Source organism: Gasterosteus aculeatus, chromosome 16, assembly GCF_964276395.1.
Source record: "Gasterosteus aculeatus chromosome 16, fGasAcu3.hap1.1, whole genome shotgun sequence".
NCBI classification, from domain to species: Eukaryota; Metazoa; Chordata; class Actinopteri; order Perciformes; family Gasterosteidae; genus Gasterosteus; species Gasterosteus aculeatus.
Window position 1 is genome coordinate 9,241,976 of NC_135704.1, and position 16,401 is coordinate 9,258,376.

Sequence of the window (16,401 nt, forward strand, 5' to 3'; positions counted from 1 at the left end):
TCTCTGACAAATAAAGAAAAGGAGGATTATGGCTTTCAGCCCAACGTTTAAAGAGCAAATAAGGTTGGACTCATCTCAATTACGCTTGTATGTTCCCAGTGGGGCTGTAGTGCCGCTTAGTGGAGAAGATGAAAGCATGCATGTCAGCTGTGTAGTTTCACATTTTAGCATCCATCCTGAGTCCATGAGTCACTGCTCTGCTTTGCGTGTCTGTTCATTGAGTTAATATTAAATACGGTGTTGATAACGGAGGAGTCCGCAGCACGAGAGACGTCAAGGAAAATACAGGTAGAGAACTAGTTCAATGAGGACAGAATGATTTATCAATTTGTTCTGCATACTCTTTTCGGCCTAAACAAAAGATGCATTATGTACTGACCAATAAGACCTTCCGATTTGTAAGAAAACCGTGCAAATATTTGTGCAGCAGGAATCTACAATACAATACATACATGTGATGGAACTGGCCTTTGTGTAACATAATCTAGGCCTTACAAAGCTATATGACTGTGCAAGTGGGTCACAAGTAGAAACCCCTCTGAAGGGTCAAAATCCCAAAAGATTGTAACCGATGAGACGAAGGGCTTTGCTCACGAGCACTTCAGCCACCAAGACAATCAAACAGAAAGGAGGTTGAAAGAAAATGTACAGACACAAAACAAAAGGTTCAAGGCTTTATGCCTATTTATTTACAGAATGATCTACCTGGTGTCTGTGTTCCAGAGAAAGGAGGGAAGTCTGGTTATTTAGGGGAAATTAACTCAGCACCAGAACAGGAACTGTCTAGAAACAAGCGTTGCTAAATATGTTTGCTCCTTGCAGAACAGGAACAGGAAGTATGTGTCGGCGAAAACCCGACCCACATCTCAAAGTGACACAACGGTTACGGGCTAAATCGCACAGGTCTTTTTAAGAGCCGTTAAAAGACCCGTTCTTGCCAATTTGCTGACGTAAAAAATGGGCGAATCCTTGGAGAGGACCACAGAGGGGCCCTTGATGCCTCTTGCAGAGGAACCCGGCCGAGACGAGGAGGGAAACAGCCCGACGCGCTCCAGCGAGTTACGCTGGGAAGATGAAGGTCTACCCATGGAGCTGCAGAGAGGGATGGAAACCCTACGAGTGAACAGGGAACTGACCGATGTGGTCCTGTGTGTTCAGGGACATGAGTTCCCTTGTCATCGAGCCGTACTCGCCGCCGCCAGTCAGTACTTCAGGTGAGATGGAGCCACAGTTGTCTCAAAACACTGTACTGGCAGTGCTGGTTTTTGACCCCCTTTTTCTCCTCCGGCAGGGCCATGTTTTGCAGCGGCCTGAGGGAGAGTCGTGAGAAGCATGTGGAAATAAAGGGCTTGGACAGTGGCACGATGAGCTTTCTCCTGGAGTACACCTACACCAGTCGAGCCCTCCTTACAAACTCAAATGTCCAGAGAATACTGGAGGCTGCCAGTCAGTTTCAGGTAAAACAACATCTACTATCAATAAAAGTTAAAGAAGATTAAGATTAATGTTCAGCATTGGAAAGTGAATGCCAGTAAAAGAAAAATATTGCCTCAAAAAGTGGATTGTTATTGCTTGATAGCAGCATTAACATCAAGTACACTTTAGATTCAAAATCTTTGTCGAAAGTAAAGCATTTGATGAGATTGTCAACATACCCTCGAGAGAAAGAAAAAACACTTTCCCTTTTAGCGTTTGACACATCCAACCCAATTTGTTGTCAAAGAGTTTTATCAGATGAGGAAGTCCGTCCAATTCTATGCAAGTGTGAACTCATACACGATCATGTGGTTCTCCGATGTCAGTGAAAACACAAGGAAGTGTTTATCTCACATAACATCAATAGAATACATCTAATATCTTCTTACTACGTGTCATTGATTCCCTTAGAAGGGGCACGCGGTTTAACACAAAGAGACGGTATCAGCAGTACAAAGAGTCTGCATGCAGACAGACAGGGTCTATTACAGTGATATCAGCTCGGCGACCCTGCGGGCAGTTTAGAACTACATTTCATATCTTACAATTGTTCCCCTCAGTGGAACAAACATCAAACTGAGCCAGACACGAGTGAAAGAGGGAAGCGAAAGTTGCCTTGTTGTTTACGCTTGGGATCTGTTCTCCACATAGTCCTAAATTAAATACACAGCTGTACCACACCGGGGAGGGGGGGGGCAAGTTTCTTGTTTTGTTATTAAAAAGAGGTTTAAGGACTCTTACTTTTTGGGGGTTAGGACAGAGGTTAGAATAATAACAACTTTTTATACAGCCCCTTTTCTAATCCGAGTTAGAAAAGGGGCTGTCATCCGAGGGCCTCCTCACTTTTCATCTTGCTGGCCTCGTCTCTTGTAGTTCCTGCGCGTGGTGGATGCATGTGCCGGCTTCCTGACCAAGTCTCTGAACCTGGACAGTTGCATCGGCATCCTGAATCTGGCCGAAAGCCATGCCCTGCCGGCGTTGACCAGCGGCGTTCGAGACTACATCACCGCCCAGTTCTCCCAGGTGGTCCAGCAGCAGGACTTCCTGGAGGTGCCGGGGGAGTCGCTGGAGGCCGTCCTCCAGAGGGACGACCTCGATGTGAAGTGCGAGGAGCGCGTTTTCGAAGCCCTAATGCGCTGGGTCAGAGCCCGGCAGGAGGAGCGCTGTCCTTCGCTGGCCAGGTTACTTTCATTTGTGCGACTGCCACTGTTGGAGCCTGCTTACTTTGTGGAAAAGGTGGAGTCAGACGAGTTGATTCGACGCTGCAGCGAGGCGTTTCCTCTGCTGCAAGAGGCCCGCCACTATCACCTCACCGGCAGGGAGGTCAGTATGCAGCCAAGGCCAACAAATGCGATATCACATCTGAGATTATATGTATAACAAAATTCTGGTAGGATATTTTGGAAAAATCACATCACCGGTGGCAACAGTTGCCTTTTACCCTTTAACATTCGGCATATCTTTAGGGATGTAGAGTGAATACAAACAATCAATTTCATTGTTTTATGTGTTGTGCGTGCCGCGTACTTGTACGACGGGTTCACAGGTGGTCTCTGAGCGAACAAAACCCCGCGTGCAGCACTTTCTGTCAGAGGTGTTCCTGATCATCGGAGGCTGCACTAAGGAAGAGCGCTTCGTCTCCACCGTCACCTGCCTGGACCCTCTCAGACGCAGCAGGCTGGAGGTTGCCCGCCTGCCAATCACAGAGATGGAGGATGAATCCCAAAACAGGAAATGGGTGGAGTTTGCCTGCATCACCTTCCGCAATGAAGTTTATATATCTGGTGAGCCCCATTCCCCGTTCAGGTTTCATTCCACGAGGTATTAATATGTTTAGGAGATGTGCAGATGGAAGTGAAATGACTCCACCTTATTCATGTTCATCGTGGCAGGTGATTGTAGAAGCTTATCTTAGTCAAACATTAGTTTTACAACCAGGCAATTCAGAGCTTAGCAACTGAACCAAACAGCAGGAATAGTGTGTGCAGTTGCTGTTTCGAAGTTTAGGTGTTTCCCAAGTCAGGAACTAACACCATAGCTGTGGTTACATTAAACGTTCAGCAACGTCTAAGCTGTGAAAGTTCAGAGTAGCTTGTGTGAGTTTCCATCAGAATAAAACAGTGTCAGGCCCAATGTAGAATACTAATACTAACGATTCAGTGACCATATATTTGAATGCTTGCAGGAGGTAAAGAGACACAGCATGATGTTTGGAAATATAATGGGGCCCTGGACAAGTGGATCCGAATTGAGTCCCTGACGACTGGCCGCTGGCGACACAAGATGGCCGTTTGTGGGGGAAAGGTGTATGCACTGGGTGGATTTGATGGAGTTCACAGACTCAATAGCGTAGAGGCCTACGATCCCTTCCACAATCGCTGGATGAAGGTAAACATAGAATAATTCAATAAATAATAAAGGGATTTTGTGAATGTTACGTCAAATGTTCCTTGATACATCTGGAATTAAAAGTGTATATAATGACGATATCAGGCGTTGGGACAAACTCAAAGAACATTATCCCCTGTCTCACCAATTCATTCCTTATTTATTCCATAGATATTCAATTATTTTCTTATCATTCAACACTTTCAACACTTTGGAGCTCCATAATAACCATCAATTACTACACTGTTACGGTGGACATTAAGTGTTCTATTGTCCACATTACATTATGCTGATGCCCTGCTGGCTCTCCTCGCAGGTGACACCTCTCGCAGTAGGTGTGAGCTCCTTTGCTGCTGCAAGTTTTGACAGATGGATCTATGTGATTGGTGGCGGGCCGAACGGAAAGCTGGCAACAGATCAGGTTCAGTGTTGGCAACCGGGGACAGACAGCTGGGAACTGCGGACCCCCATTCCCATCGAAACCAAGTGCACTAATGCGGTCACCTTCAAGGACTGCATCTACATAGTGGGTGAGTTGCTCGTGTTGAATGGTGACTGAGTACATTTACTGAGGTATTTCGACTTTACATTTTCATTCCATGCATCTTTATATCTTTTCACTCTACTGCATTATTTTATTTTTCATTTTATTGATTTAATTGATGCAGGACGTTGCACATAAGAGACATTTCTTTATATGCGCCAGTTAGCCAAAAGGCTATTTTTTAATTTGTAGTCCCAAGACGCAGATGTTGTAAAGTTAAAACAGGAGGTACTTTTAAAAAGGTTATCCAATGTTGACGCTTCACAATGCGTGCACAGAAAGAATAAAACTCATTGTCAAGTAGGGGACAACCAACCATTTCTTTAAATGATCTTTAAACAAACTGTATGTTTTCCGTTCTCTAATGGTCACTGGGATGGAGTTGCATTGTAGTGCACCGTGTAGTGAAAATGCTGACAACTGAAAGCACTTTTCCTGAATGGGATAATGCTGCACCTCTTGTGAGCCGACATCCAGTTGTTCTTGTGATGATAAATCGGTTGAACAGAGTAGAGGTCAAGCAACTTTTACTTAAGAATCTTTTACATGAGACCAACATTAACATATTTATTAATGTTCGCCGACTTAAACAAGTTTTTTTTAGTATAGGCAGTGATGGCAAAACCAATAGATTACTATGGATTCTATATTTTGTCAAAATAGTTGCTCCATCACTGCATGGTGGATTTTTATTTGGAGTATGTGTATACGTACGTGTGGGTTTTATTCTTCAATGTGAGATGAACACAACATGCAAAAAGAAGTGTGGACAGAGACATTTGATTGACGAATGATTGCTTGTAATAAGATTAAGAAAACTTAAATATCGGTAGTTCTTCAAGAATGTGGTCATCTGTGTCGTGTTTCTTGTGAGAGAAACAAAATATGCGTATTTGTCTATACTTTTCCCTCCTTCTGCCCTCTCCCAGGCGGCGCCATGCATGCCATGTACTGCTACTCGCCCCTGTCAGACTCCTGGACCCTCGTGACCCGTCCAGGCGAGAGGGCGAGCTGCGCCATCGCTGCCTGCAACAACAAAATCTTCATCACGGGAGGACGGGATGACAAAAACCAAGTTATCTCCACGGTGATGTGCTGGGACTCCACCAAAGGGGTGCTGACGGAGGAGTGTGTTTTACCGATGGGAGTGTCCCACCACGGCAGTGTGACACTCATGAAGTCCTACACACACATACACAGAATAACACCTGCTTCAGAGGGCCAATGACATCGCCTCTTGCGAACAGCACCGGGAGGGTGACAATTTTTTTGCATGCGTTGCTATGTACATTTTATTGTCATTTTTTGCAGCTTTAAGCGCGTCACTATTTTATACGATGAAAATGTTATGTAATTAATTGCTAAAGCGGACTTTAGAAATACGTGTTTTATGGCTTTCAGTTCACACAAAGCTTGCTGAGGTTGATAAAATGAACATATGCATATTGTAATATCGCCTCAAGGACTTTTTTGGGAACCTTACAAAGCGCTTGCACTTTTCTTAATATGTTTTGATAATGTTTTACACACGAACACACAATCACACATGAATGTTTTTCCATGATTTTTCCATCATTTCCAGAAGACACATTCTAACAATAACCATAACTTCTATTGGCCTAATACAAACCCTCAAACAAGATGAATAATGATGATGAATCATACTAACTTGTCAAACAAAGCACTGAAAAAAGTTTAATAAATGAAAGACAAATAGTTGGCAGCCTGCTTAACCAGGTAGACCCGTTCCTCAAATCCCTCAAACATTTCTACCGGAAAAGAATTTCTCTCCGGCACATAAGAATAGAAAACCACTCACACGTCAATCAAACGGACAAGCTTCCTAAAAATTTTCAAAATAAAATGCACTAACATAAAGTCGTAACAAAGTTACAAAGGTCGGTAAAATCATAAAAATAAAATAACGTTGATTAGAAACGGACTTTTTCGTCACCTCAATGCTGAAGTTGATGAAATAAGGATATAATGTGTTATTGTATTCATGTACAAATTCTAAAGTTATTACCACACCTGCTGTGGATGTGTGGCCATAAAGGGTATTTTATTATGGAAAAGGGAAGTCATAAAGTCATTTCATCCTTCAGCTTACCTGCAGCTCCCAAAGACTCGTGTAGGAGCACCTGGACGTGAACAGTCGTCTCAGCCTGTTAAACCTGCTCGTAGATAATAATCTGTGGACTTTACCTTGTCGAGAAGGAAGGTCGTCCACTTTATTCACCCGTTTCACCTGAATCATTAACACCTGCTACGAAGTGAAAGTAAATGTAAAACGCGGCTGCACAAGAGATCTTTTTGTGCATTTCTTCCGAAATGGCTGCCTGGTATTTTCTCATCTGTTTCCTCGCCATTCCCTCGTGCCTAGGTGAGTTTACGCCTCGGTGATACTAAAGGTTTATACTTTTGAAAAGTAGTTTTTCAGTCCTATGACTTGTTCTGGTATGAATCTAATATCCTTCTGAAAACAATCCACTTGGAATGCAGTGATAGTCTGAGGACCAGGAGACTACCTGATACACCTGATCCTTTGACTATACACCTGTAGTTACACCTGTACACCTGTGCTGTAAAATGATCATTCTGTTGAGATTATATGAAGGTTGCAGTTTGTGTGCTTTTATGTTGGATTGAATTATCATTGAAGTTCTGACAAAATAATCTTGATTTATGGTTTGACTGAGGAAATGGCTCAGATCCCATCGTGTTATTTAAGTTATGTTGGGAGGTGGTGCTACATTGAATGAATCCGTCAATCTGTGTCCTTGTTCTTTCTCCATTTGTTCTCTCACTCCTCGGCCTTTATTTGGACTCCTTAGCTGACAATCTAGTAAAAAAGGCCACGTGGGTTTTCATTCGTGCTCTAAAACCTGACAATGTTTACTTTATTGCAAAGAAAGTTAGTCTCACGATTGAGAAGAAGGAACAAGAGAATATTTGACAATGTTGCTCATAAACAATCACAATCAATACATTTACAAAAATGTTTTGAATTGAATTTTTTTATTGATCAACTTTAAAACAAATCCCTTTGTCTTTAAATCAGTGATCACGGTGATAACAAAATGCACCATTAACATGTATTCATGTTAGAGAATATTAGAAAGAGGTCTTCATGGTGCTCTGCAGTACAACACTAACAGTGACGACTCTCAGGTGATTGTACATTTAAATCAACACCTTTTCAACACAGTGTGAGCAAATACTGAACATTAAGGATTGAAACAAATAGGATTCATCGCTGATTTATTTGTATTGCATTATATTAGATTGTACAGATGATCACCTATTAACTCAGTGTCCAGGTCAGTTGGGTTTCCATCACACACTTCAATGTTACAAATAATGCTGCATGTTTCTTTACGTCTCTGTTCTCCTTCACGTCTCTGTTCTCTGTGTCTAGTTTCTGGACAGTCTCCTACATTTGGTCTCAAAGGGGGAAAAGTCTTCTTGAAGCCAGACATCACTGGACATCCTGATGGAATTCTGTGGAAATTTAAAGGCAACAAAGTGGTAGAGTTTGATGGCCAACAGCAACAGGTGTTCAGGCCATATGAAAACAGGATCACTCTTAACTGGGTCACTGCAGAACTCAATATCGCTGACCTCAGATCAGAAGACAGCGGAGACTACGTACTGGAAGTAGAGATCAATAACGCGTTGCGTACTTCTTACTATGCACTGGAGGTCATGGGTACGTTTGAAAAAGCAAAGTGGTTAAAAGCAGTTAACTGATCACCAAAGGTACCTGCCGTTAAAAGACCAAACAAACAACGAAAAAAAGGATCTTTTCACGGTTCGCTTTTTTTACAACTTCTCTTTGACACTGATCAACAGAAAACATTGAAACAGTTCCACGCCTGCAATGAGAGACACTGTGAATGCAACAAATGTGCAGGCGGACATTTCCAACTGCAACATAGTTGTCAAGTTTTAAAGAGGAAGCTAAAACAGGGAGCATTCTGAATATCACTGCAGTAACGATAAACATTGTTAGCTTTGGAGGGTCTGTGAAGGCCAAAGAGGAAATTAATGCAGGCCAGCTCTGCAAGGCAAGGCAAGTTTATTTCTATGGTACATTTTAACAGCAAGGCAATTCAAAGGGCTTCACATTAAACATTACATTAATCATTAGGGTTAGGGTTAAGGTTATAGACACACTTTTATGCCCAGTCAAATATTAATGAGTTGCAACTACATGTTATCAAGAATCTAGATCTTTAAAAAAATGGTTTGGTTTTCTGTTGGTCAATGTGAAAAAAGCTCATTGAATTGAATGAGGAATTTTATCCAAACTTGACTGGGACTGTAAATTGTCAGTATTTGTTAGTAAATCAAACAGCAGTGCAGAAGCTGACTTGACTGAACAGACATGACTGAGATTACACACCCAACAATATCACAGAGATCCACACATCAATTCCACTGTTATCTCGTAATATGTTACCCATGTTTATTGTCATATTTGCTTAGTCTTTTATTACAAGTTCAGACTTTACTCCCATGAAAATATTGTTGAAGTCAATATACACTTTTATTCATTGTGAAAGTAGCAATTCCTGTGAATTTATATATCAGGATGAAGTCAGTGAGTAGTTGGCATTGGTGTCCTGTCTTCTGCCAACAGTCATTGTCGTCTTGACATCTTTTCATAATTAAACTCTAACTAGTTTGAATCATGACCCTGATGTTTTCCTATTATTAAACCTGATACTTCAACTTATTCATACATTTAGATCATAGAGGAACAGATAATCGTTTATTCATTAACTCTGTGTTTATTGATGTATTCACTAAGACAAAGTCAGCAGACCCACCATTTCCTGTAAGATGAACGACGGCGGCAGCTTGAACGTATCCGGAGAGCTGGTTTGCTCTGCAGAGCCTCAACCCTCACTGAAGTTTGAGTGGGGAGCTCGTGGAAACGTGCAGCTCGGCCCACAGCTGCAAATACCTCTGGGGGATGAACATGATGATGAAGTGTACAGTTGTAGTGTGAGCAACCAGCTGAGCAAGGAAACAACTACATTCACTGCAAAGGATTGTTACCCAGGTAAGATTTCAGCTGGACTCTCAGTTTTAAAGTCGCCCACCATTCCAGATGTTTAAATAGACACTTCAGACTTTAGACTTTTTTTCATACCAGTGGTTACAGGAGAAGAAGATGAGACAGGAAAAGGAGTAGAAGTGTTTCCTTCACCTCATCAATGATGTTAATATGAATAACCTAAGTATTGTATTAATAGATTTCTTTTCAGCTTCAACGTGAATATAAAAAATTAATTCATCCTTTGGATCAAGAGAGAAGATGTTGAGATTCTAGAATAATATGTCCAGTTTTACAGTACTCATTGAATGTTGTTGGTACTGAATGTAATGTAATGCAAAGCTGCTTTAAATATAAACTTTGGTTTCTGTGCAGAAGGAAGTTCGTCTGCAGTACCGATCACCATTGCAGTCATCATTGTTCTTGTGTTGCTCCTCGGGTGTGTGGCCATACATTGTCTTAAACGACACAATAAAGGTAACGAATCTAAATAATTACACCTTAACCAGAAATCTTGATCTAAAAGAGGAGTACTAGTTGATATACTGACATACAGTAAATATACACTGATGTATATGGATAATTAACATTTAAATGTAGTAATAAGTCACAACAATAAATTGGTATATGGGGCAAGTTTCCCTGTCATCCAGATTAAATGTTCCAACAGTGTGTAGTTAAGACTATTTAGCTGCAGCATTATTTAACATTATATTGACTCCTAATTCCCACATTAAATGCAACTAACATTTTCCGTTTCCTTCGACTTTTTCTGTCCCTATGCTCTCGGCTCCAGCATGTTTTGCAGAAGAAGACGATTTGGAAAAACAATCCCTATCTGGATGTAAAGAAGGTATGAACTTGTATGTTTGCTTCAACCAGCAATTGTTTGGCTTTGATTTGGCATAAAATACTTCCAAGTTGTTCATATTAAATGTCTGACAAACTGTCATTCAGTGATAATAATACCATTAATAAAATCATACTATTTATTATGTTAGAGATTATAATTTATTGAAACTATTATGAACTAAACCAGGTAGTATTATTTGTTTACTTTCCATGCTCTCGCTTCTTTTTTTTTACAGATGAAATGACTAAACAAGAGGAGATCCCAAATAAAGGTGACAGTAAAACCAGTTTTCATATTAACTTACACATTGCAGAAATAGTTTTATAAAGTAATGTGTGTGCTTTTCACTTTTTTAGGGCTTGTTGAAAGGGTGAAAAAACGTCTTGGATTGGAAGGTAACTTTTAGTTAACAAACATAAATGGTTTGCTAGAAGCTGTAACAATAACAACAACAACAACTGATGTTTATTTTCATTTGCAATAGACAAATTGTATTAACTCATTTCAGGCAGCAGATGTTTGTTGATGAAACAAACATCTGCTGTGTAACAGACATGATTGTTACACAGACACAATAAATCATAGGAGGCCTTTGACCGATATCTGCAGGAATATCTATTGCCTTACATTCCAATAATGTCGGTGTATTTTTAGCTTAAAGTCACATAAGAATTTTTTTGTTTTTTTCACTATATTTTACATTTCAATCTGTTTCAGGTTCAAATAAGAGGGAAGGTCAGAATAATGTAAAACGGAGTCTCGTACACAGAGAATCAACTCTTCCCTCTAAGCAAAAACTTTTCCAAGGGAATAAATATAGAAGGACTAATACGTTTTCTGACAAACAAAACAAAGCGACGGATTTGGACCATAAAGGTAAAAGCTGCAAAGAAATATGTTTATATGCAACATTAGGACAACCTGTGTTTAGTGCAAATTGATGAATAGACTCAGATGAACTCTTTTAGCTAATGATTAAATAACATACTCTCTACTTTCTGTTGGTTTCAGAGCCAGTGAAGGAGGCAGAAGCTCAGTCGACTCCTCTTGTTGAAGCTCCCCCGGCTGCTCAGGCACTTTCCCCTTTGACCAAAATCTCTCTGCATACGGCCCCTAAAGACCCGGCTGGTGGACTAAAGGACGTCGCTAACTCAGGTCAGGTGACCGGAGACTCTGCCCAGAATGAAGTCGGAGAATCCGAATCAGGAGAAGGGAAAAGAAATGAATCAGAGGACTCTACCGATCATAAACAGAGAGGTTCAACGGCATCCATAGGGACAGATGTCCACCTTTCACAAGGAGAAAATAACACAAGCAAAGAGAGCCAGACGGTAAATGTCAAACCTGTTTCTCAAGATGAAGATGAAAGTAAAACAAATACAGGAACCCAAGAAGAAGCAGAATCGCACCAGCATCTGAATTCAGCAAACTCTGAGCAACTTCAGAGCCCAAGAACCAAACCAGACCACAGCAACACTGATGCTGGTCCAGAGTCCTCAGACACTAAACCAGCACAACCAGAAGCTCCTCCGACTGCTCAGACACTTTCCCCTTTGACCGAAAGCTCTCTGAATACGGCCCCTAAAGACCCGGCTGGTGAACAAAAGGACGTCACCAACTCAGGTCAGGTGACCAGAGACTCTGCCGAGAATGAAGACGGAGAGTCAGACTCATCAGGAGAAGGGAAAAGAAATGAATCAGACGACTCTGGTGAGGACAAACCGATGTCTACCGATCCTGAACAGAGAGGTTCAAGGACGTCAAAAGAGCCAGAAGAAAATAACACAAGCAAAGAGAGCCAGAAGGTAAATGTCAAACCTGTTCCTGAGGGTGAAGATATAAGTAAAAGAAATGCAGGAGACCATGAAGAAACAGACACACAACAGCATCTGAATTCAGCAAACTCTGAGCAACTTCAGAGCCCAAGAACCAAACCAGACCACAGCAACACTGATGCTGGTCCAGAGTCCTCAGACACTAAACCAGCACAACCAGAAGCTCCCTTGACTGCTCAGGCACTTTCCCCTTTGACCGAAATCTCTGTGAATACGGCCCCTAAAGACCCGGCTGGTGAACAAAAGGACGTCACCAACTCAGGTCAGGTGACCAGAGACTCTGCCGAGAATGAAGACGGAGAGTCAGACTCATCAGGAGAAGGGAAAAGAAATGAATCAGACGACTCTGGTGAGGACAAACCGATGTCTACCGATCCTGAACAGAGAGGTTCAAGGACGTCAAAAGAGCCAGAAGAAAATAACACAAGCAAAGAGAGCCAGAAGGTAAATGTCAAACCTGTTCCTGAGGGTGAAGATATAAGTAAAAGAAATGCAGGAGACCATGAAGAAACAGACACACAACAGCATCTGAATTCAGCAAACTCTGAGCAACTTCAGAGCCCAAGAACCAAACCAGACCACAGCAACACTGATGCTGGTCCAGAGTCCTCAGACACTAAACCAGCACAACCAGAAGCTCCCTTGACTGCTCAGGCACTTTCCCCTTTGACCGAAATCTCTGTGAATACGGCCCCTAAAGACCCGGCTGGTGGACTAAAGGACGTCGCCAACTCAGGTCAGGTGACCGGAGACTCTGCCCAGAATAAAGTTTCAGTATACGACTCATCAGGAGAAGGGAAAAGAAATGAATCAGACGACTCCGGTGAGGACAAACTGATGTCTACGCCGACGGATTCGGACCATGAAGGTAAAAGCTCCAAAGAAATATGTTTATATGCTATAAACAGCAAGACAACCTGTGTTTAGTGCAAATTGATGAATAGAATCAGATGATTAAATAACATACTCTGTGTCATATTAAAAATAAATGTTTATCTTATTCCTCAGCCAATTTAATCGAAATAAGTTTTGGTAATGATATTAATACCATTGAAAAAATTGTACTATTTATCATGTGAATCTAAACTAAACTAGGAAGCATAATTTGTTGACTTTTTTTTTTCAGATCCTGAAATGATTAAACAAGATGGGTTCCCAGATAAAGGTGACAGTAAAACCAGTTTTCATATTAACTTAAACATTGCAGAAATAGTTTTATAAAGTAATGTGTGTGCTTTTCACTTTTTTAGGGCATGTTCAAAGGAGGATAGAACGTTTTGGATTGGAAGGTAACTTTTTGTCAAGGGTGCGTGAAAGGCAGGACTCAAATGCAGATTTTAAAGCAAAAAGACTTTAATAGTCAAAATTCAAAAAGCAAAAAACACACAGGAACAGGGGGCAAAAAGGCAGGCAGGAACGAGGCACATCCAGGACGATAGACAAGGCACATCGTTACAATAATCAATGACGCCACAAGTGACACAAGAGACACACTGCTTAAATACACTAGGGAGGTGCAGGTGCTTGGACACAGGTGGAAACGATCACACAATCACAGGGGATGACAGGACAGGGCAGGAAGTGAAGTTACCCGGGAACACGGGTGGCAGAAAATTACAAAATAAGACAGGACGTGAACCACACTGTGACAGTTTTAGTTAACAAACATAAATGGTTTGCTAGAAGCTGTAACAATAACAACAACAACAACAACTGATGTTTATCTTCATTTGCAATAGACAAATTGTATTAACTCATTTCAGGCGGGCTGATGTGTGTTGATGAAACGTTTTAAGCAGACAGGATTGTTACATTTTGAAATTAAATCTCGGTCCAGATTAGCATCAAAGACACAGACACAGTCGATCATAGGAGGCCTTTGACCGATATCCGCAGGAATATCTATTGTCTTACGTTCAAATAATGTCGGTGTATTTGTTAGCTTAAAGTCATCTAAGAATATTTTACATTTCAATCTGTTTCAGATTCAAATAAGAGGGAAGGTCAGAATAATGTAAAAAGGAGTCTCATACACAGAGAATCAACTCTTCCCTCTGATCAAAAACTTTTCCAAGGGAATAAATATAGAAGGACTCATACATTTCCTGACAAACAAAACAAAGCTGGGGGCTGGAGTCTATCCCAGCCTACTTCGGGCGGGAGACGGGGTTCACCCTGGACTGCCAAACGCAGTACTTTAATTTCCCTTTTCCGTTTTGGTTTGTTCACAAAAGGCAAAGATGATCATCAGGGAGGAGATGCAGATGCAGTCACGCACAAAGAGCCTCCACAGGAAAAAGAGCCACTGATCAACCAATCAGACCGTGTGGAGGAGAATGACCCAGAACCTGCTGGTGTGTCAGACCACGCCAGTGAGGACAAGAAGTCTAGTCCTGAATCTCCTGAACATCCAGGTTTGGATACTACAGTAACTCAGCTGCATTACAAAAGCCACTGGGAAAAACACTTAAATTAAGGGGGAATTAAATAAAAGCTAAATGTTATTTAACACCAGCAGCTGTTTTATTGACTCTGGTTTGCGGAAAGAGCTCTATAAAGTAATGCGTATTCTTCTCACTCTTTCTGGGATATTTTGAAAGCGTGAAAAAATACTATAAATGAAAGGGCAATGAAATTAGGCAAAATATGTACACAACCATTTTTCTACAGTAGAGCAGAGTAGCGTCCGTGCAACTCTGGATAAAACACCCGAGTTGGGGTTCTAGCAAATCTGTTCATAACAGCCCAGCTCTGTACCCAATGAGCATTATGGATTTTACTACTTATTTTTAACATGCTCCTGACTAGACTTTGTACTGTGTGCCTTATATTTCTGTATTATGTTATTGTATTTTGATACAGTGCATCAAATGGTGACATCTATGTTCAAACTGTACATGTTCTCTTATAAATTAGGTAAATATTAATCTTAACAATGATCTTGAAACAGAAACAAGTAAATAACGTGTCATTCCCTTGCTCATGGAGAAGAGATTGTCCTCAATCAATGAATAAGAATGTTTAAATACACCCGTGGGTCACTTGAAAAACGACTTAGAAACGGCAGCTCTCCTCAGTTTTCTTATTCATAATCTTATCGAAAGACTGATTCATTTTGAAACCAGTGCACTTTGGAATTTTATCCTTTTCCAAATTCTTAGTAGTCATGTGCAGTTCTCCCGCTTTTTAAAACCTGTTTTTCTGTTGGTTTCAGAGCCAGTGAAGGAGGCAGAAGCTCAGTCGACTCCTTGTGTTGAAGCTCCCCCGGCTGCTCAGGCACTTTCCCCTTTGAACGAAAGCTCGCTGAATACGGCCCCTAAAGACCCGGCTGGTGGACTAAAGGACGTCGCCAACTCAGGTCAGGTGACCGGAGACTCTGCCCAGAATGAAGTAGGAGAATCCGAATCAGGAGAAGGGAAAATAAATGAATCAGAGGACTCTACCGATCATAAACAGAGAGGTTCAACGGCATCCATAGGGACAGATATCCAACTTTCACAAGGAGAAAATAACACAAGCAAAGAGAGCCAGACGGTAAATGTCAAACCTGTTTCTCAAGATGAAGATACAAGTAAAACAAATACAGGAAGCCATGAAGAAGCAGAATCGCACCAGCATCTGAATTCAGCAAACTCTGAGCAACTTCAGAGCCCAAGAACCAAACCAGACCACAGCAACACTGATGCTGGTCCAGAGTCCTCAGACACTAAACCAGCACAACCAGACGAAGAAGAAGAAGAGCGCGAGACCTCCACTGACTCACAGGACACGGAGGGGCAGTCAGATGAAGGCGAGGACAAAACTGTTGAAGATAGAAATGAGGCCTAGTGTGGCTCTAAGGGAGAAAGGCAATGGCAGATGCAGTAGATTGTTTCTACTTTTTCCGTAAGATTTTTAAATAATATTCATGGTATATGCCTGAATAATAGCTCAAATGTTTGTTATGTTTTCTACTGAACTAAGCAATAACAAATATGAATGTATGTCTAACTTCTCAAATTAAAAGCATTAGTCTCTCATTTTGTGACTGTTACGTTTCCTCCGGTTAAGAGGGAAACGCTGACATCCAATGGGGGAATAATACAGGAACCGTGTGAGGCAGTTAAAGAAAAGTAGGTTTATTTACAAAAAAAAGAACATAACGGGTAGGTTGGAAAAAGGTGGGGGGGGGGAGAGTGTACTGTGGGGGTTGTGCCAAACAAAATTATCAAAGTACAATAAAACCAGGCCTAGCTCAACTCTG

The 16,401-nt window shown here is 41.4% G+C and overlaps 2 protein-coding genes across 5 annotated transcripts; both read left to right on the plus strand.

The window, feature by feature from the left end:
* The first annotated feature begins 769 nt into the window (after nt 1–769).
* On the plus strand, nt 770–7,084 carry klhl6 (kelch-like family member 6). Its single transcript, XM_040202438.2, has 7 exons — nt 770–1,214; nt 1,292–1,457; nt 2,350–2,799; nt 3,023–3,260; nt 3,662–3,864; nt 4,181–4,394; nt 5,338–7,084. Exons 1-7 carry the CDS (start codon nt 958–960, stop codon nt 5,634–5,636), a joined length of 1,827 nt encoding a protein of 608 aa, XP_040058372.1. The 5' UTR covers nt 770–957; the 3' UTR covers nt 5,637–7,084.
* Nucleotides 6,650–16,176, plus strand: LOC120834442 (uncharacterized). Of its 4 annotated transcripts, none has more exons than XM_078090371.1 (13): nt 6,650–6,791; nt 7,827–8,117; nt 9,222–9,476; nt 9,846–9,947; nt 10,267–10,323; nt 10,559–10,594; nt 10,680–10,718; nt 11,041–11,199; nt 11,335–13,026; nt 13,285–13,323; nt 13,409–13,447; nt 14,393–14,572; nt 15,373–16,176. In XM_078090371.1, exons 1-13 carry the CDS (start codon nt 6,740–6,742, stop codon nt 15,984–15,986), a joined length of 3,555 nt encoding a protein of 1,184 aa, XP_077946497.1. In that variant the 5' UTR covers nt 6,650–6,739; the 3' UTR covers nt 15,987–16,176. The 4 variants fall into 4 exon arrangements, with proteins under 4 accessions (XP_077946497.1, XP_077946498.1, XP_077946499.1 ...); XM_078090372.1 differs by having other exon boundaries at nt 13,285–13,303; nt 13,407–13,447; XM_078090373.1 differs by lacking the exons at nt 13,285–13,323; nt 13,409–13,447.
* The last annotated feature ends 225 nt before the right edge of the window (nt 16,177–16,401 follow it).

What these genes read in the sequence shown, in the direction of transcription:
- klhl6 (XM_040202438.2), top strand. Translation starts at nt 958, where the DNA reads ATGGGCGAATCCTTGGAGAGGACCACAGAGGGGCCCTTGATGCCTCTT. An exon ending in ATCACCTCACCGGCAGGGAG is followed by an intron (nt 2,800 to 3,022) that starts GTCAGTATGCAG and finishes ACGGGTTCACAG; the next exon opens with GTGGTCTCTGAGCGAACAAA. An exon ending in TCCACAATCGCTGGATGAAG is followed by an intron (nt 3,865 to 4,180) that starts GTAAACATAGAA and finishes CTCTCCTCGCAG; the next exon opens with GTGACACCTCTCGCAGTAGG.
- LOC120834442 (XM_078090371.1), top strand. Translation starts at nt 6,740, where the DNA reads ATGGCTGCCTGGTATTTTCTCATCTGTTTCCTCGCCATTCCCTCGTGC. An exon ending in TCTTAAACGACACAATAAAG is followed by an intron (nt 9,948 to 10,266) that starts GTAACGAATCTA and finishes TCTCGGCTCCAG; the next exon opens with CATGTTTTGCAGAAGAAGAC. An exon ending in TGAATCTCCTGAACATCCAG is followed by an intron (nt 14,573 to 15,372) that starts GTTTGGATACTA and finishes TGTTGGTTTCAG; the next exon opens with AGCCAGTGAAGGAGGCAGAA.